This window comes from Pelophylax lessonae (assembly GCF_965119305.1).
Source record: "Pelophylax lessonae genome assembly, chromosome: 13".
In the NCBI taxonomy this organism is placed as follows: Eukaryota; Metazoa; Chordata; class Amphibia; order Anura; family Ranidae; genus Pelophylax; species Pelophylax lessonae.
This window is the reverse complement of record NC_138780.1, coordinates 178,224,022-178,245,337: the sequence shown is the minus strand read 5'-3', so window position 1 is coordinate 178,245,337 and position 21,316 is coordinate 178,224,022. Positions and strand designations below refer to the sequence as shown.

The 21,316-nt window shown below is 44.9% G+C and overlaps 1 protein-coding gene across 2 annotated transcripts in view; it reads left to right on the top strand.

Moving 5' to 3' along the window:
- Positions 1-19,328, top strand: part of ENTPD5 (ectonucleoside triphosphate diphosphohydrolase 5 (inactive)) — a 35,818-nt gene extending 16,490 nt beyond the window's left edge. Inside the window, exons 3-14 of one of the 2 annotated variants that reach the window (XM_082242493.1) lie at positions 38-117; positions 5,732-5,875; positions 6,411-6,486; positions 6,936-6,971; positions 9,523-9,605; positions 9,698-9,777; positions 9,856-9,917; positions 10,644-10,745; positions 14,622-14,762; positions 14,848-14,904; positions 18,993-19,108; positions 19,182-19,328. In XM_082242493.1, the coding sequence (XP_082098619.1) occupies positions 38-117; positions 5,732-5,875; positions 6,411-6,486; positions 6,936-6,971; positions 9,523-9,605; positions 9,698-9,777; positions 9,856-9,917; positions 10,644-10,745; positions 14,622-14,762; positions 14,848-14,904; positions 18,993-19,108; positions 19,182-19,265 (1,061 nt within the window). In that variant the 3' untranslated portion in view covers positions 19,266-19,328. The remainder of the gene's footprint in view (positions 1-37; positions 118-5,731; positions 5,876-6,410; positions 6,487-6,935; positions 6,972-9,522; positions 9,606-9,697; positions 9,778-9,855; positions 9,918-10,643; positions 10,746-14,621; positions 14,763-14,847; positions 14,905-18,992; positions 19,109-19,181) is intronic. The other variant, XM_082242492.1, reaches the window with a different exon arrangement.
- Positions 19,329-21,316: the final 1,988 nt, after the last annotated feature.

Sequence of the window (21,316 nt, the reverse complement as noted above, 5' to 3'; positions counted from 1 at the left end):
ACTGTGATTAGCTGGTCTCATTTCCTCCATTATTCAGGTTCTCCTCTGGAGCTGGATGGAGAAATCTTTGAGTCGGTAAAGCCAGGTCTCTCTGCTTATGCCAATCAGCCAGAGAAGGTGAGCGGAATTATTTTACATTTTTCAATCCAGCCATGATAAACTGATGATGATTTATAATACACTAGTAACATTTGTCAAATAAAATTATCTACATCACCATTGATTAGATTAGAAATATCCTTAACCGCTTAAATACCAGGCGCTTTCACCCCCTTTTTGACAGGTACCCTTCCCCACTTCCGGGATACAGCGCCCTGGCGCCCTCCCTCGGAAGCCGGCCCCCTCCTCCCTCCTCCGCTGCCGACCCAGTAGGAATGCGCAGCGCGCTTCGCGAATGCGCAGTAGGGACCCGCCCGTGAAGCCGTAAGGCTTCACTGCCGGGTTCCCTTACCGGCAATGGCGGCTGCATTTTTTCACGGCAACCAATATAATCAAGAAAACTATATCTTATATAAAAAGTTACAAATTTTATTTTTCATCAAATAAAATAGACCTCCATGAGGTTTGTGAGTTATCCCTAAAAAAACATTAAGACAGAGTTTGGCGTGAATAGTACATTCGGTGGTGATACCCAATAACATAAGAAACTGTATATTCCCAATGGTTCAATAACAGTTCTATGTGTAGAGGAAAATCTAACGCCGTTTTGAAAATCAATGAATTATCTTCATCAGGGATATTTATCACCACCCTGAAATGTAAAAAAAAGCTACCAAAACTTTCTAAAACTTATGTCACATTAAATAATTTCCAATCCATACATTTTGAGAATTTTTTTCTACTTACATGTATTAAACATCTGCCAATATCCATAGCATGCCAAAAAATGCCCTTCTCCAAGAGGGGCTTTAGAAGGTCACCCAACAGGATCACATACAGTGCATTGCGAAAGTATTCGGCCCCCTTGAACTTTTCGACCTTTTGCCACATTTCAGGCTTCAAACATAAAGATATAAAACTGTATTTTTTTGTGAAGAATCAACAAGTGGGGCACAATCATGAAGTGGAACGAAATTTATTGGATATTTCAAACTTTGTTAACAAATAAAAAACGGAAAAATTGGGCGTGCAAAATTATTCAGCCCCCTTAAGTTAATACTTTGTAGCGCCACCTTTTGCTGCGATTACAGCTGTAAGTCGCTTGGGGTATGTCTCTATCAGTTTTGCACATCGAGAGACTGAAATCTTTGCCCATTCCTCCTTGCAAAACAGCTCGAGCTCAGTGAGGTTGGATGGAGAGCGTTTGTGAACAGCAGTTTTCAGTTCTTTCCACAGATTCTCGATTGGATTCAAGTCTGGACTTTGACTTGGCCATTCTAACACCTGGATATGTTTATTTGTGAACCATTCCATTGTAGATTTTGCTTTATGTTTTGGATCATTGTCTTGTTGGAAGACAAATCTCCGTCCCAGTCTCAGGTCTTTTGCAGACTCCATCAGGTTTTCTTCCAGAATGGTCCTGTATTTGGCTCCATCCGTCTTCCCATCAATTTTAACCATCTTCCCTGATTGTTGTCCCATGGACAGAGTCTCCCACCTCAGCTGTAGATCTCTGCAGTTCATCCAGAGTGATCATGGGCCTCTTGGCTGTATCTTTGATCAGTCTTCTCCTTGTATGAGCTGAAAGTTTAGAGGGACGGCCAGGTCTTCGTAGACTTGCAGTGGTCTGATACTTCTTCCATTTCAATATTATCGCTTGCACAGTGCTCCTTGGGATGTTTAATCTTGGGAAATCTTTTTGTATCCAAATCCGGCATTAAACATCTCCACAACAGTATCTCGGACCTGCCTGGTGTGTTCCTTGTTCTTCATGATGCTCTCTGCGCTTTAAACGGACCTCTGAGACTATCACAGTGCAGGTGCATTTATACGGAGACTTGATTACACACAGGTGGATTCTATTTATCATCATTAGTTATTTAGGTAAACATTGGATCATTCAGAGATCCTCACTGAACTTCTGGAGAGAGTTTGCTGCACTGAAAGTAAAGGGGCTCAATAATTTTGCACGCCCAATTTTTCAGTTTATTTGTTAAAAAAGTTTGAAATATCCAATAAATTTTATTCCACTTCATGATTGTGTCCCACTTGTTGTTGATTCTTCACAAAAAATTACAGTTTTATATCTTTATGTTTGAAGCCTGAAATGTGACAAAAGGTCGAAAAGTTTAAGGGGGCCGAATACTTTCGCAATGCACTGTATCTCTCTGATCTGTGCCTCTATATCTCCCCATATGTGGGAATGGTTTGTCCAAGACAGGGCAAAGGAAAGAAATCCCTCCAAGAGGTACAGACTAAACATAGAATAGAATATAATAATAAAGAATACTAGGCAATACTGCCTCCCAAATTCCACAAAAAAAAGCCAAGGAGAGGCTTACCATTAACCATAAAGATATTAATCCTGGAGTAATATGTGTTGTGCTCGCAATGCTGGAGGACTCTGTGGTATGCATTCCCAGTTCCTTATATATGTGGGAAGGGTAATTATCTCTTAGGCTACGTTCACCTCTTGGCGTTGCTATTTACAGGCGTTTTTTTAGGGTTTTTTTCAGGCGTTTTTATGGCCGATTTTTCAGGCCTTTTACAGGCGTTTTTACAGGCGTTTTTGTGCAGGCGTTTTTAGGTTGACAAGTGACCAATGGAAAAAAATAAAAATGCCTGTAATCTGCCTAAAAAGAAGCTCATGTACTTTTTTGAGCGTTGGGCGTTTTGCTTAAAACATCAAAACGCTCAGATGTGAACAGGGGCCATTGAAATGAATAGGATTTGTCTTGTTGGGTGTTTTTTGAGCTGATCCTAGAGCAGAAAAACGCCCCAAAACGCCTACATGTGAACTTAGCCTTAAGATAGATTGTCACTTGTACAAGCAAGGTTCATAAAGACATGGATTAGCGAATTTGAGGTGGAGGAACTTGACTGGCCTGCACAGAGTCCTGACCTCAACCTGATAGAACACCTTTGCGATGAATTAGAGTGAAGACTGCAAACCAGGCCTTCTCGTCCATCATCAGTGCCTGACCTCACAAATGTCCCTTCTGGAAGAATGGTCAAACATTCCCATAGACACACTCCTAAACCTTGTGGACAGCCTTCCCAGAATAGTTGAAGCTGTTATAGCTGCAAAGGGTGGGCCGGTTCAAAATTGAACCCTACGGACTAAGACTGGGATGCCATTAAAGTTCATGTGTGTGTAAAGGCAGGCGTCCCAATACTTTTGACAGTATAGTGTATACGTGGTGTGCGGGTTTAGTGTGGTGCGAATTTCTGCTCCATAGACTTCTATGGGACCGGATTAAAATTGCAGTCCAGTGTTTACATCACTGCAATTTTTTTTTCTTTTTGCCTAGGTTTTATAGAAATAAAATCGCAGATGTGACCAATCCCCTCACAAATTTGCACTAAATTTGCATTGAAATCGCAAATGACAAGAAGCAGAAATGGCAATGCGAAGTTGCACCATACTTGCAGCACATAAGTGTGAACAGGCACTTAAAGTTGAATTGTGTCAATTAGGTGAATGTCCAACAGCCCCTCTTTTACTGCATTTAAAATGACCATAAAAATGGTCCATATGGACTGGGGGCTAATAAGACATATCAATTAAATAGTGACCCCCGACAGCAGGGACTCGTATTTCCCTTTATAAGCTGCAAAGGTATGTATGAACATTTCTTCTTGTGAATTCTATACCTCCTATTGTTTGTTTTTAATATCAGTCTTCACCTTCAATACTCGGGTTTATTTCTACTTGGCAGTAGGGATTTTCCTGGCTTTACAAACCGCTCCCTTCTTTCCCCAGGAACAATGGACTGGGTGTCATTCTGAAGCAAAGCTTTATTTTAATACCCGTGAGAGCAATTAGAACAGAAACTGTTCTAAAGATTTTAATTTTTTTTGCAAGCTTTTAAGGCTGGTAACTAAGACAGCCCATAAATTATGTTATTTTCCTTTCTTCCAGAAGAAAAGAAAATTGCTCAATTCCCCCATCAACACAGGCAGTGTTGATGAGTGAATCCCTCCCGCAGGGCTATTGTGGTCTGCCGGCGGGGAGTCTTCCATGCTGGCAGAAGACAATGATCTCTACTGGAAGCTATATCCGCCGGCAGTGATTTCATGACATTACAACAGGCTGGTTGTACTTAAAGCCAAAAGTGGAACTCCGCTGATCTGCTTCCCCCCCGTCCTCCGTTGCCCCATTTGGCACCTTTCATGGGGGCGGGGGGAGCGGATACCTGTTTTTGACAGGTACCCTTCCCCACTTCCTGGGAGACAGCGCCGTGGCGCTGTCCCTCGGATGTTCGGCCCCCTCCTTTTTCCTCCGCCACCGGCCCAATTACAAAGCGCAGCGGGCTTTGCGCATGCGCAGTAGGGAACCAGCAGTGAAGCCGGGTTCCCTTACTCTGGATGGCTGCGGCGGCACCCAAGAGCCGACACCTTAGTCAGTTTTGGGTGCCAAAATCGCGGGCTCCCTGGACAGGTAAGTTCTGCTATTTAAAAGTCAGCAGCTACAGTATTTGTAGCTGCTGACTTTTAATTTTTTAAGGGGGCCGGAACTCCGCTTTAAAGCGTTTGTTACCCTAAACAAAAAAAAAAAAAACTGTTACGGTTTCCGAATGTGGCCCCCCCAGGCCATTTCATGTGGCCCTTGCACCTCTCCTGCAGCTGCGGCACCCCCCCCCTTGTCTCTGCCCCCACCTTGTCTCTGTAGTTGGCAGCAGAGACGACAGAACTCCTTTGCCAGATCCTGCACTCCTCTGTGCCGCTGCAGAAAGGCTCGTCTTTGCCCCCCCCCCCCCTTCTCAGCAGTTTGCAGCAGAGAGAAGGGCAGAACTCCTCTTACAGATCCTACACCTCTCTGTGCAGCCGCAACACCACCTTGTATCACCTGAGGCCAGTCACTTCAATGGGTATATGTAAGGGTTTACAATTAGGGATCGATCGATTATCGCAAAGCCAATATATCGAGGGCCGATCTGCACTTTCCCCGATATATCGGAATCGGCCCCTGAGGTTACCGATATTGCCGATATTTCGGGAAAGTGCTGTACCGGAGTGATGCCTGCAGCTAGAGGCATCTCCCCGGTACCGGCGTCCATAGCTGACGGTCGGCTGTCTTGTAATGACAACCGATGTGCCTGAGAAGCCGCTCGACTGTCATTACAAGGAGCAGGAGGGGACGTTCCCCCCCGCCACCTTCCGCGGCTCGCCCGGGTCTCCTGTCCCACCGAAAGACCCAAGCAACCAGCCTGCACGGCAGCCGAAGACCCGATCAAAGCCGCATTCGGCTCTGATCGGGTCCCTATGTAAAAACCTGGAGGTGGTGTCATGACATCACTTCCGGGTACTCGCCGCCAGATTCAGAAAAATGACAGCATTCAAAACAGCCAAACTTGGCGTTTTGAATGCTTTTAAGTGCAGAGGAGGGGTTTGGGGGGGTCTTTTAGACCCTCAGATCCCTCCACAAGAGTACCAGAAAAAAAAATGTCCGAAAATATTGGCAGATATCGGCTGATACCGGTATGCAATGACCAAAATATCGGTATCGGCAATGAAAAAAACGATATCGGTCGATCACTATTTACAATTACTTTAAAGATTGATGGAAAGTCTTGTGAGACTCTAAGTCCATCACTAGAGCAGAGAGATGAGCTTCCTCCATTTCTTGCAGGGTGCAGATGCTGTGCGTTCCTTACTTCAGCTGGCACAAGACGCTGTCCCATCTTCTCACTGGCAGAAAACTCCTCTGATACTGAAAGCTACTGCTGGCTTCCGACTGCTTCCTGTACACCAGGCTGAAGGCCTGATCTCCGAGGTGAGACGGGTACATGGCATGAGAGAGGGGTGCAAGTCAGGGTATATAGCTTGGGTATATGACTTTTGTACATGGCTGGGAAGGAGCTAAATGCAAAATGCGTCAGACGGATGAAGCCTATAAAGGACCGCTGTCTGAGGCTGTTGCGTATTAATATCTACACTGTGGTTGGGCTGGGAGTGCAGCAATTTTCAGAATACAATGCATCCATCATGGGAAAGAGGAGAATATGGTCTGGATGCATAGCCTGGGTTCCTGTCATATGTATATGTGCCTCGGGAGGAGGGCATGCATGGCCTGGGTGCACAGCCTAAATATGTGTGTCTGGTTACTCGGCTTTAGTATGTATCTTGTATATATTAAGATTGGGTATGTAGCCTGGGTACGTGGCTTGAATATGTGCTTTAGGTATATGGCTTGGGTTTGCAACTTGAGTACATGGCTTGGTTAAGTGACCTGGGTACATAGCTTAGGTAGGTGAATAGATGGGATGTTTTTTTAGGTCCTGACTGGATCTCATGCTCATTCTATTTAGGTGCGGAAAGTCTTCAAATCGTCTCCTTTTCTAGTACCGGAAAACAGCGTCACCATTTTGGATGGAACCGATGAAGGTGAAAACACAAAAATATGTCACATAACACAGAAAAAAAGCATTTCTTCCCCATTCTGATGCTCTGTTTGAACTTGAGCAAGTCGTCTTCACCACGTCTAGATGCCTAAATGCATTGAGTCGCTGCCATGTGACTGAGTGATTATTAATTTGTGTTACCAAGCAATTGAACAGGTGTACCTAATAAAGTGGCCGGTGAATGTATATTCTGCAGATTTTCCAGCACTGATCTCTAGAGACCTGCAGAACATTACTCTGACCCAACTACTCCCTGATTAATACTTATTGATATTTTTTGCAGATTTTTCCATCAGTGACCTCTCTAGAGATCTTTAGAACATTGCTTTGTTCCTTGTAGGATGGGATTTATACACATTGTAGACTAAAGGTACCTTCCCTCCGGGTTCTCACGGGATTCTTTTTGTCTCTTGTGTTTTTTTTTCTCCTTAGGAATATTAGCCTGGATCAGTGTAAACTTTCTGACAGGTAAACATAGGCAGGAAACCTCCTTGCTTATGGTGTAAGTGGAGGGTATAGTCAAGTATTTGTGTGTAGTGTAGGTGGGGGTACAGTTGGGTCAGTATGCCTGCATGCAGTGTAGGTGGAGGTACAGTGGGATCAGTATGCCTGCATGTAGTGAAGGTGGGGGTACAGTTGGGTCAGTATGCCTGCATGCAGTGTAGGTAGGGTACAGTTGGGTCAGTATGCCTGCATACAGTGTAGGTGGGGGTACAGTTGGATCAGTATACCTGCATGCAGTGTAGGTGGGGGTACAGTGGGATCAGTATGCCTGCATGCAGTGTAGGGGAGGGTACAGTTGGATCAGTATGCCTGCGTGCAGTGTAGATGAGGGTACAGTTGGATCAGTATATCTGCATGCAGTGTAGGTGAGGGTACAGTGGGATCAGTATGCCTGCATGCAGTGTAGGTGGGGGTACAGTTGGGTCAGTATGCGTGCATGCAGTGTAGGTGGGGGTACAGTTGGATCAGTATATCTGCATGCAGTGTAGGTGGGGATACAGTTGGATCAGTATGCCTGCATGCAGTGTAGGTGGAGGTACAGTTGGATCAGTATATCTGCATGCAGTGTAGGTGGGGGTACAGTTGGATCAGTATGCCTGCATGCAGTGTAGGTGGAGGTACAGTTGCATCAGTATATCTGCATGCAGTGTAGGTGGGGGTACAGTTGGATCAGTATATCTGCATGCAGTGTAGGTAGGGTACAGTTGGGTCAGTATGCCTGCATACAGTGTAGGTGGGGGTACAGTTGGATCAGTATACCTGCATGCAGTGTAGGTGGGGGTACAGTGGGATCAGTATGCCTGCATGCAGTGTAGGGGAGGGTACAGTTGGATCAGTATGCCTGCGTGCAGTGTAGGTGGGGGTACAGTTGGATCAGTATGCCTGCATGCAGTGTAGATGAGGGTACAGTTGGATCAGTATATCTGCATGCAGTGTAGGTGAGGGTACAGTGGGATCAGTATGCCTGCATGCAGTGTAGGTGGGGGTACAGTTGGGTCAGTATTCCTGCATGTAGTGAAGGTGGGGGTACAGTTGGGTCAGTATGCCTGCATGCAGTGTAGGTGGGGGTACAGTTGGATCAGTATGCCTGCATGTAGTATAGGTGGGGGTACAGTTGGATCAGTATGCCTGCATGTAGTATAGGTGGGGGTACAGTTGGATCAGTATGCCTGCATGTAGTGCAAAGTAAAGTCAGGTCGATATGTCTGTGTAGTTCAGGTGGAGTTACACTCAGGTCAATATGTCTGTGTGTAGAGTAAGTGGGGGTATAGGTGGGTCAGTTTGTGTGTAGGTGGGGGTACAGTATGTATGTAGTGTAGGGTACGGTAGGTGGTAAAGTCATGTCAGTATTTCTGTGTGTAGTGTAGGTGGGGGTACAATCTGGCCAGTATGCCTGTGTGTAGTGTAGGTGGGGGTACAATCTGGCCAGTATGTCTGTGTGTAGTGTAGGTGGGGGTACAATCTGGCCATTATGTCTGTGTGTAGTGTAGGTGGGGGTACAGTCTGGTCAGTTTGTCTGTAGTGTAGAGGGGGGTACAGTTGGGCGAGTATGTGTGTGTGTAGTGTAGGGTGGGGTATAATCTGGCCATTATGTCTGTGTGTAGTGTAGGTGGGTGTACAGTTGGGCCAGTATGTCTGTCTGTAGTGTAGGTGGGGGTACAGTTGGACCAGTATGTCTGTGTGTAGTGTAGGTGGGGGTAGAATCTGGCCAGTATGTCTGTCTGTGTGTAGTGTAGGTGGGGATACAGTCTGGTCAGTTTGTCTGTGTATAGTGTAGAGGGGGGTACAGTCTTGTCAGTATGTCTGTGTGTAGTGTAGGTGGGGGTACAGTTGGGCCAGTATATCTGTCTGTAGTGTAGGTGTGGGTACAGTTGGGCCAGTATGTCTGTATGTAGTGTAGGTGGGGTACAATTTGGTCAGTATGTCTGTGTAGTGTAGGTGGGGGTACAGTTGGGCCAGTATGTCTGTGTGTAGTGTAGGTGGGGGTACAGTTGGGCCAGTATTTTAGTGTGTAGTGTAGGTGGGGGTACAGTTGGGCCAGTATGTCTGTGTGTAGTGTAGGTGGGGGTACAGTTGGGCCAGTATTTTAGTGTGTAGTGTAGGTGGGGGTACAGTTGGGCCTGTGTGTAGTTTAGGTGGGGGTACAGTTGCGTCAGGATGTCTGTGTGTAGTCTAGGTTGGGGTACAGTTGGGCCTCTGTGTAGTTTAGGTGGGGGTACAATTGCGTCAGGATGTCTGTGTGTAGTCTAGGTTGGGGTACAGTTGGGCCTGTGTGTAGTTTAGGTGGGGGTACAGTTGCGTCAGGATGTCTGTGTGTAGTCTAGGTTGGGGTACAGTTGGGTCAGTATGTCTGTGTGTAATGTAGGTAGGGGTTCAGTCTAGTCAGTTGGTCTGTGTGTTGTGTAGCTGGGGGTACAGTCTGGCCAGTATGTCTGTGTGTAATGTAGGTGGGGGTACAGCCTGGCCAGTATGTGTAGATGGGGGTTCCATCAGGTCACTCTCTGCTACCTTCTAGGTCGGTTACATGGAGATCATAGTGTGGGCACTTTGGATCTGGGTGGAGCATCTACACAGATTACATTTCTTCCTCTTAATAAAGTAAGTGTTTATTTCTTCCTCTATGTACAACACTGACTGCTGTCTGTCGCTCTCTTTAGTAGACTGGTCCTTTCTCTTTTTGATCTTTTCAGGCTACATTAGATGAAACTCCACAGGAGTCGTTGGCTTCCTTTGAGTTGTTCAATAGCACATATCGCCTCTACACACGTAGGTGGGTCTTTTGTGCCGTAGGTCAGCTCCCTTTAGAAGCCTTTGCTGATAGAAATTAATGCCATTGTTGTTGTTCCAGTTATCTGGGTCTCGGTCTGAAGGAGGCTCGTCTTGCAGTTCTTGACGCTTCGGTGTCTGTAGGTAAATCTTAAAATGTAATGAATGTGTCACCACAAAGTAAGTGTAGGGGTGCTCCTTGTGTGTGACTCCACTCTGTATAATGATCGCCTCACCCAATCTGTCCTTTTTTAGCTTGAAGTTTTGACCATCTCATTTTTACGCTAGCTTCAAACAGCCCTAAAGCCAGCCATAGATGGTTTTGAATCTCTTGTGTACAACCAGCCATGTAAGGATGGACCATTCTTGCATGGATACTAAGATCAGACAAGTTGGAGATGAAGTTTCACTGGTGTTCCTTTGCAGGAAAGTTTGGACATTTAGGGGTTGATTTACTAAAACTGAAAATCTGGTGCAGTTCTGCATAAAAACCAATCAGCTTCTAGGTTTTTTTGTCAAAGCTTAATTGAAAAAGATGAAGTTAGAAGCTAATTGGCTATTATTGACAGCTGCACCAGACTTTGCACTCTCCAGTTTTGTTAAATGAACCCCACTATTTGCTGTGGTCTTCCCTGGTGATCTCAGGCTGAGGGCTTCTGTGTTGCCCTATAAAGTCTATGGACACACACACTGCAAGTCCAGATAAGAAATGATGGCATGTAACATTAAACAATTTCAAACCTAATGAAAAATCTTTGTTTGTTCTGACTGTGAACAACAGTGAAACTATCATCATTATTATGTTAAACTATAGTCATAATATTAAATAACATACTATATGTGTGACACCCTATTTCTCCTATCTATCAGCCCAACAGAAGCAGACCTTCCGCAGCCACTGTTTTCCCCCAGCCCTAAATGGATCATGGGTGTTTGATGGTGTAACCTACAAATATGGAGGACACTCTGATGGTGAGTCTGATAGTGAGGGGAGCAATAAGATTCTAGAAGTGGGGAAAACCGTATGATGGTGAGGGGCGCACTCGGGTTTTAGGAGATGTAAGACAGATGGTGAGGAGAGTTTCTAGGGGGAAACAGTCTGATTCTGAGGGGTGCATGCAGGTTCTGAGGAAGGAGAAGACGGTTTGATGGTGAGGCGCGCACTCAGGTTCTGAAGAAGCAGAATATGGTGAGGGGTGCACTCAGGTTCTTAGGAAGGACTAGACCATTTGATGGTGAGGGTGCACTCAGGTCCTGAGGAAGGAGAAGATTGATTTTTTTTTTTTATCAAGAAAAAACTTTATTGAAATATTCAAACAAAAACATAACATAGAAACAGAGTCCAGAGCACACCCAGCACAATCCGCAATGTTCAAATGCATAAAGGAATAACATACAGCGATAGCATAGCCGCCACACAGTGAATACACTCTAACCAACAGGAGAAGTAGGTATATGTCCATCCCAGCCGCCCTCACCGCCCCCCCCCCCACCCAAACACTTAGGTAGAGGCTGAACAGGAGATAGCATCCAGCATGGCCATGCCCCCTAGTACTCACACCACCCCCACCAAGATATTATTAAGAACCAGGTCCACCAGGGCCAAGCCTGGCACGGCCAACCATGGAGCCCACAACGTGTCAAATTTACTAGGGTTGCCCCTATGTTGATAGATATATTTTTCTAATCGAAGTGTGTCCCCCATTGTAGCAATCCACTCTTTGACCAAAGGAGCCCTTGGAGATATCCAGTGCCGCAAAATCAGCTTTCTCGTCTGAAACAGCACCCGGCCAATGACCTGCAGAGCCGGCACCGGGGCCTGGACACCACTTCAGGATGCCCAGCAAGCAAACTTTAGGATCCTCCGGCACCTGAGCCCCAAAGGCCCCTGAAAGTGTCCTAAGCACATCCCTCCAATAAATATGGAGCTTGGGGCACCGTCAGAGGAGATGCAGCAAGTCACCATGATCCCTCATGCACCTGCCACACGTGGGAGAATCTCTCCTTCCCATCCTATGTAACCTGGCCGGAGTGTAGTGGGTTCTATACACAATATATAGCGGAGACAGTCGCTGAGCCATGTTCAGGGAACTCGGCTGCACAGCCTGTAGGGCCTCCTCCCACTGCTCATCCTCAAAACCTCCCACATCCCGCTCCCAGTGGGGGACCATACGTAGCGGATGACGATCCATAAAAGACCCCATCAATAGGGAATAACAATGTGAGATAAATCCCTTAAATTCACGGACTGTGGACATAAAGTGAAATATTGGTGCAGGCGAATGAACCCAAATGTCTTCCCCCGCCTGGGCCCTGACGGCATGTTGTAGCTGGAAATAGTAGAACAGCATGAACCGAGGAAGACGAAAAGCCTCCCTCAGTGCATCAAAGGAACGGAGCACTCCATTGCGGAATATATGTTTCAAATGGGAGACGCCAAACCCCAAGAGAAGATTGTTTGATGGTGAGGGAGGCACACAGGTTCTGAAGGAGCAGTTTTTGAGGAGGAGAAGACGGTTTGCTAGTGAGGGGCGCACTCAGGTTCTGAGGAAGAAAAAGACTGCCTGATAGTGAGGGGCGCACTCAGGTTTTAGGAGATGGAAGACAGATGGTGAGAAGAGCACTCAGTTTTAAGGGGCGAAATAATGTTGCTGTGGGGAGCATGCAAGTTCTAAAAAATGAAAAGTTGGTTTGATGGTGAGGGGCACACTCCAGTTATGAGGAGGGGGCAGGCAGTCTGATGGTGAGGGACACAGGTTCTGAAAAAAAAAAAAAGACTGCTTCATAACCAGGTATGCACTTAGTATTTGAGGAAGAAGTCTTATGGTGAAAGCGCACTTAGGTTCTGAGGAAGGAGAAGACCATCTAAAAGTGAGGAACATAATCTGTGGAAGGAAAGACAGTTCTATGGTGAGGGGCGCACTCAGATTCTGAGTAAGAAAAAGATTGCCTGATAGTGAGGGATACAATTCGTATCTAAGGAAGAAGTCTTTTGGTAAAAGCACACTCAGGTTCTGAGGAAGGAGAAGACAGTCTACAGTAAAGGCGAGGGACATAATCAGGTTCTGTGGAAGGAAAGACAGTCTATGGTGAGGGGTTCAAACAAGTTCTGAGGAGAGGGATTATAGCCCGAGGATGAGGGATGCACGCAGGTTCTGAGGAAGGAGAAGACAGTTTGATGGTGAGGGGCACACTCGGGTTATAGGGAGGGTGCCGTCAGTCTGATGGTGAGGGACACACTCAGATTCTGAAAAGAAAAAAGACTGCCTGATAACCAGGGATGCACCTAGTATAGAAGGAAGAAGACGTCTTACGGTTAAAGCACACTTAGGTTCTCAGAAAGTAGAAGACCGTCGGATAGTGAAGGATGCACTTAGTATCTGAGGAAGATACTAATACTTATAGTGATAGTGCACTCAGGTTTGGAGGAAGGAGAAGACCATTAAAGGTGAAGGAAATAATCAGGTTTTGTGGAAGGAAAGAGTCTATTGTGAGCGGTGCACACAAGTTCTGACGAGAGGGATTACAGTCTGAGGGTGAGGAGTGCACTCAGGTTCTGCGGAAGAAGGGGACAGTCTGATGGTGAGGGGCACACTCAGGTTCTAAAGGTGGATAACATTCTGATGATGAGGGGTGCACTCAAATTTTGGGAGGGGGAAGACCATTAGATGGTGATGGGAACACTCAGGTTATGGGGGGGGGGGCAGTTTGATAGTGAGGGGTTCTGAGGAAAAAGAAGACTGTCTTATAGTGAAAACACATTTTGGTTCTGAGGAAGGAGAAAAGGACTTAAAGGTAAGGGATGCACTCCGATTCTTTGAGAGTAAAGACAATCTATGGTCAGGGATGCACTCAGTTCCTGAGAAAGGAGAACACTGTCCGATAGTGAGGGGCACACTTAGGTTCTGAGGAAGGAGAAGGCAGTCTGAGGTTCTAGAAGGGGAAAGACAGTCTGATTGAGAGTGGGCACTCAGGTTCTAAGAAAGGAAAGGACAGTCTGATGATAAAGGGTACACTCAGGTTCTAGAAGCGGGAATACAGTCTGATGGCAGTAGGGGCACTCAGATTCTAAGGAAGGAAAAGAGAGTTTGATTGTGAGGAGCAAACTCAGATTCTGAGTAAAAAAGGATGCTGATACTGAGGGGCACACTCTGGTTTTGATGAGGGTTAAAACAGTCTTATGGTGAGGGGCGCATTCAGGATATTAGGGAGAAGACTGTGCGATGGCAAGGGGCACACCCAGGTTTTCAAGTGGCATAAGACAGTTTGATGATGATGGGTGTACTCCGGTTTTAAATCTATAACTGAGTTTTCCCATTTGGGAAATTTCCCATCTACTCTTGTTGTGGTGACCCTTGTAAAAATGTTTGAAATCCATTGCTCTGTGCTAATTTGGATAAGTAACAGCCTCACACAGACTGAGGTAGTGCTATAAAGAATTTCAGAGGGCACAGTGGTCAATCTCTGGTGCCTATTGGACTGCACAGCCAATTTAGACATTACTGTGCAACTGCTATAACAGGAAAGTGGTGGGACGACTATGAATATGGAGATTATTTAAATGTCTATCCAAAAGAATATCTGTTTCTCTGACTTCAATTGTGCTCTATAGTCTATCTATAGATGTTTTAAAGATGCCTCAATGAACCCTATAAGCAACTCTCTAGGGAGCCCGTCGCTTATTACATTGCTCAGGGAGCCTCTGATGTGACTGGAAATGCCAGTTTATAATGTACTTCAAGAGTGGGTTTGTCCTCTGAATTCTGTGTCTATGCTTTTGCTGATGCATATGGATTTGCCTTATGTTTGTCGGTCTTTACATTAAGTACTCTCCATTCTTCCTTTCAGGTCTTACTGGATTTAATTTATGTTACTCGGAGGTTCGACGCATTGTAGAAGGAAAGCTGCACCAGGTGGATGAGATCCGAGACAGCCCATTCTATGCCTTCTCATACTACTATGACCGTGCTGCGGACAGCAGCCTGATTGGTGAGTGCTGAGCGCCCCGTCTATGTAGTCTGACTGATGTTCTGTTCAGTTCTGTTCTCCTAATGCAGCATTTTTGTAATATCAGATTTTGAGAACGGTGGAGTGCTGGAAGTCCAAGACTTTGCCCAAAAAGCAAGAGAAGGTGAGAATGTGGATCGTAAGGAGCGGATTTACTAAAGGCTTGTTTTTTTTTTTTTTAAGTGATCACAACCTTTTCATAAATCTCTGGCCCACAGAAAACCTTGGTGCCCTCAGGTCAGCCCTAAACATAATAGGAGTTAAAAAAAAACTTAATTTAAGATCCTTACCTGCTTCTAATCTTGCCACATAACCAGTTCTTGTGTTGTACAAGAAATAATGCACCACCAGACTCTGTCCATATAGATGTGACCTGCAGGCAGCACTTATGAACTAGGGGATTCCTGTAAACCAATATACTTCCAAGCCTTGTGTGTGTCTGCCCAATCCCACCTCATGGCCTACTACTAGAAGTTTGCCTGAGGCTTTCCTCAGTCTTCACCCTGGATCGATGTGCCCCCCACAGAGCAGCAAGCCATGACCCTGGATCGATGTGCCCCCCACAGAGCAGCAAGCCATGACCCTACTGTTCTATTTCCCACATGTCAGCACCCTGTTTCACTGGTCCATTCATGTCTAATCTTATGGTGGTACCATGTTTCTGTAGATCAGCTAGTGTTGTCATTATCCTTGTGCCACGCTGGTGGACACATGGCGGTGGGGTGTGGCATTATACCTGCAATCCTCCAAGTGCAGTTTAATGCTTATGGTGCCAGCAGGACACCTTGCAGCTGGTCACTCTTGGCAGGAAGGATTAATCATACCTGGGTTTGGTAATGTTCCATTCACACCAATGCGTTTTTTTCATGCTTTTTGCAGAAAAGCAGGACATTCTGTGTTTTCTCTATGACACGTCCACATCAATGCAATTTTTGTGCCTCTGTGTTTTTGGAAAGGGTCAGGCACTTTTCAAAATGCAAAACTTTGCTTGTTTTTTTGGTTCAATAGACTGTAATGGAGAAGCTGCAGAAAAGCATGTAGTGCTTTTTAACACGATTTGCGTTTTTTATTCTGCCCAACAAAAAACTCCCCCCCTCCAATAAAAAAAAAAGCATAAAAACCCGCAAAAAGCAAACTGCATAGATGTGAATGGAGCCTAATATCACCAACTGACTCTCCAATGTCATGAGTGACCTTGATGGCCAATAAGCAGCCTTGGTGGGAGGGGGTGTGGCTAAGCGCAAATTTTACAGGAAAAGCCTGTAGCCTTTAGGCTGCATTCACACCTGGGCATTTCGGGATTTCAAAACGCAATACAATAACAAAATGCAGGGTCAGGTGCGATTATTTTTACTGGCACCCAACACCCGATGCGGTTTTGCCATGAGATGCATCATGTGAAGCTTGTCGTCAAAATTAAACTTCTGCATCTTTTTGGGTGTCAAGCGTCATGTGATGCGATTTACCGTGCGACAACTATGGCAAATGTTTTAGGTGCCATTAAAAATAATGGCACCTGACCCTGTGTTTGCTATTATAGTCTGTTTTGAGATTGAGAACAGAATCCCAGCGATCCCAAAACACCCAGGTATGAATGGAGCCTTACACTTAGTATTTGTTACCCCAACATTTCATATTCCTGATATGTGCCTGCTGTACCATGTACTTGTATGAGAAAAGTCTCCTGTTCTCTTTGTATTGCTTCCTTTATGTGAAATCCCTGCCAGTCCCTCTGCTTTCCAATAATAACTGACCACACTAAACGACAGAGCACAGTGTGGTCAGTTCTCTAGCTATGGTGGGAGCTCAGTGTACACTCCTCCAATGATCAGACTTGTCCATACACGCCTCCCCTGCACAGCCTTTCACTAGGAAGCTCAGTGTGCTGCTGCTTCTCCTCCCTCCAGCACTTATGTAGCTAAAAACAGATGAAAGGTGATCACTAAAAATAAAAAGGGTATTTATAATGTTTTTTTTTATATCTATACCATGGGTGTTCAACCTTTTGGCTTCTCTGGGCCACATTGAGTGTAGAGAAATTTTCTCGGGCCGCATATAAAATATATACTATAGTTAAGGTATATAAGTAATAAAACGCTGCCGCGCCGCCCCCCACCCACTAATTTAACACAACTAGAGGATGATCAAATGAAATGGAATCAGTATACAGAGGTTTACTTCTTAGAGATATTAAAGGAACACTCTGACCACTTCAGTGATTTGAAGTGGTAATGGTGGTAGGAGTCAGAAACACTGCACATGCTGGGATATTTACAGTTATGTGCTGGGGGCTAGTTTCACCCCTAGTACATATGACTTAGGCAGCCAGAAAATGTCATGTCCTTCAGACATATATGAACAAGGACATTACATATTATGACAAAACACAACTAGTTATTAAAAAACATATTGCAACAATTTACACACGCTAATGCACACACCTTTTCTACTTATTTTGCAGACTGCTGGTGGTTACTGCTGGTCATGACATTGGGTACTGCTGGAGGAAGCAGCGGCTGCAGTATAGAGCAGAGCCACTGCTTCCTGTATGGCTCCTGTCACAGGCGGAGGAGGGGTGCATTTCATATCACTCCACCTGTGACAGAGCTGGAACTATACAGGAAGCAGCGGCTCTGTCACTGACTGCAGACATCCTAAGTCTCCCGCGGCAGACGGGAGATCGCACAGCACTTGCAGCCTAGTGCATGCCCATCCAATGCAGCTTTACCAGTGCGTGCCCATCCAGTGCATGCCCATCCAATACAGCCTTATCAGTACCCATTCAATGCAGCCCCACCAGTGCATGCCCACCCAATGCAGCCTCACCAGTGCATGCCTATCCAATGCAGCTTCACCAGTGCGTGCCCATCCAATGCAGCCTGATCAGTGCCCATCCAATGCAGCCTCACAAGTGCATGCCCATCCAATGCAGCCTGATCAGTGCCCATACAATGTAGCCTCACCAGTGCAAGCCCATCCAATGCAGTCTGCAATGAAGGGAGAGGAGAGACGCTGGATTACACAGAGCAGGGATCTCCCACTTACCCAGCGACCGCTGTCATACGAAGTCCTGCCTTCTGGACCGGCTCCTATGATAGACATCACCGATGTGCTGTCTATCATTGACAGAGGCTCCGAGGCAGCCTCTGCCTACTGTTAGTTGGAAGCCGCTGTGGCCGTGCCCCCGACTCGACTTCCTTCCTCCCCAGCAAAAAAATAATAATTATCAGGGGGCAGTGGGCCACATTGCCTGTGGTTCTGGGCTGCAGGTTGGACATGCCTGACCTATACAAAAATGTTTTGCCTTTCATTTCAATTTTAAACAATGGATTGTTTTACAAGGTGTTCATCATCATAGCCCATGTTCATCTAGCACCGCTTCTGCCGGTGCTGCATGTACCATCAAGGGCACTTCTGCTTACATTAAAAAAAAATTACAATTTATGGGATAAATATCATGCAAGGCACTTCCAAAAGCATATTTGTACAATCTGAAGCGCCAAGAAAAAGGCTGCATCAGAGAATTTTCTCTTTAGACTAGAGATCAACCGATTATCAGCAAAGCCGATATGCACTTTCCCCAATATATCAGAATCTCCCCCTGAGATTACCGATATTTCAGGAAAGTGCTGTACCGGAATGATGCCAGCAGCTAGAGGCATCACCTCGGTACCGGTGTCCATAGCCGACGGTCAGCTGTCTTGTAATGACAACCGATGCGGCTGAGAAGCCGCTCAGCTGTCATTACAAGGAGCTGGAGGGGACCCTCCCGCGGCTCCCCCTTGTCTCCTGTCCCACTGGGAGACTTAGGCAACCAGCCTTCACGGCCGCCGAAGTCCCGATCAAAGCCGCATTCGGTTCTGATCAGGTCTCCATGCAAAAACCTGGAAGTGGTGTCATGAGGGACATCACTTCCGGGTACTCGGCGCCAGATTAAAAAAAATGACAGCATTCAAAACATCCAAACTTGGCGTTTTGAATGCTTTTAAGTGCAGGGGAGGGGTTTGGGGTATTTTAGACCCTCAGCTTCCTCCACAAGAGTACCTGTAAAGAAAAAAAAAAATTTTTTTTAAATGTACAAAAATATCGGCCGATACCGATATGCATTGACCAAAATATCGGTAACGAAAAACCGATATCGGTCGAGCACTACTTTAGACATGAAGGGGACTTGTTATGGCAAACTGTAAAGTGAATGTGTCTTCCCTGCAGTGTGCGATCGTATGACCAGCGACTCCTCTCACAGCCACTTCCTGTGTATGGATCTGACCTACATCACTGCTCTGCTCAGGGAAGGTTTTGGCTTCGAGGATGGAACCGTCTTGCAGGTAAATCAGCTCTCCTATCGCTCATTTCATGGTTTTTGCTCCTTCTGAATCACATTTTGGCTTTTCATTTCAGCTGACCAAAAAAGTGCGAAATGTGGAGGTGAGCTGGACGCTGGGAGCCGCTTTCCACGTGTTGCAGTCCCTGTTATTATTGTAGCGCCAGCAGCAATATCACAACCCGGTGCCTTATATTGAGTCCTTTTGTACATCTCAGGATTTAGCCCAAAAATGTTTTTTTCTAAAGATTTCCTAATGTTGTCCTATATGAGGGAGGAGAGCTCATCGTAATTGTATATTCTTCTCTTATTCACGTCCTAATCTAGAATAATATGCAATTTACACTGATCATCTCTAACCAGCTGCTATTTCCTCCAGCACTGATATTTATATATTTAATCTATTAAAATGTAATGATTACAGTAAAATAAATAATATATTTGGTAAAGTACTTTGAGTCACTGATGGCTGTCACTTATTTGTAGTGTTTGTGTCCCTGGCTGTCAGCCAATCAGGCAATTCAGTTGATTTTTTTCTAATTTCTCCAAGAATTGTGGGGATTAGGTTCTTCACTCAATCTGCTTGTCACATCCCATACAGACACAGCTGGGAGGAGAGTGGGTATTTGGAGCCAGTGTTAATTTCGTCGACTAAAACCGACTAAAACGTTTTAGTCGACTAACACAATTCAGATGACTAAAATACGACTAAAACTAAAATGGCATTTTAGTCAAAAGACTATAACTAAAACTAAATCGAAATTTGCTGCCAAAAATTAACACTGGTGCATGCTCAAAGCATAAATAATAACATATTAGATTTTTCACTCCAGGACCAGCAGTAGTATATAATGAGTTTGGAAATTGTAGAGAAATGCTTAAATAATGCATTACAAATTACAATTGAACTACACCCATTTGATTATAGATGACTAAAATGAGTTTTAGTCGACTAAAATGTAGGGCGTTTTAGTCGACTAAAATATACTGGAGTTTTAGTCGACTAAATACGACTAAAACTAAAACACTTGCAGAAGACTAAAATAGGACTAAAACTAAAATGCCATTTTAGTCCTAAGACTAAGACTAAAACTAAATTGAAATTTGCTGCCAAAATTAACACTGTTTGGAGCCCAACCCGGAAGTTCGCCGTGCCAATAGGGCTTAAAAGGCAGGCAGGTGACAAAAGTCCTTAACCACTTCTGGACCGGAAGGATTTGCCCCCCTTAATGACCAGGCCATTTTTTGCGATTTGGCACTGCGTTACTTTAAAAGACAATTGCGCGGTCGTGCGACACTGTACCCAAAATAAAATTGATGTCCCTTCTTTCCCCACAAATAGAGATTTCTTTTGGTGGCATTTGATCACCACTGCGATTTGAATTTTTTGCACTATAAACAAAAAAAAGGAGCGACATTTCTAAAAAAAAAAAAATTCACATTCTGCTACATAATATTCCCCCAAAAAAATTAAAAAAAAAAATCGAATCTTTTCATTATTTTAGGCCAATTTGTATTCTACTACTAATATTTGTGGTTAAAAAAAAATCCTAATAAGCGTATTTTGATTGGTTTGCGCAAAAGTTATCACGTCTACAAACTAGGGGAAAGATTGTCATTTTTATTTAATATTTTTTTTACTAGTAATGGCGACGATCTGCGATTTTTAGCAGGACTGCGACATTGCGGCAGACAGATCGGACCCCTAACTGACATTTTCTAAACTTTTGAGGGTACCAGTGACATTACTACAGTAATCAGTGCTAAAAATATGCATTGTTACTGTACTGACACTGGCAGGGAAGGGGTTAACCCAGGGGCAATCAAAGGGTTAAATGTGAGCCCAGGGGGTGTTTTCTAACTGGTCCTGCTATGGTGGACTTTACTGGCACTACATGCGATAGGAGTATATAAAAAATCTCTTTATTAAATATACATAAACATTTGCCCAAACAATTAAGGGCAACAGTTCAGGTCCTATTTTAACCATTGCCCTTCATTGTTTGGGCACATTTTTGTGATTTTTATGTATATTTAATAAAAGAGATATTTTTTATATATTCCGGTCTCGTAGTGCCGGTAAAGTCCTCCATAGCAGGACTATGTGTTGCAAAATTTTCTGTAATATGCAATATAAGCTCAGCCATTTTACCTGTCAAACTGCACTCAGTTTACGGTTTCATCTGATGTGATAGTTACAGTCATAGGAAAA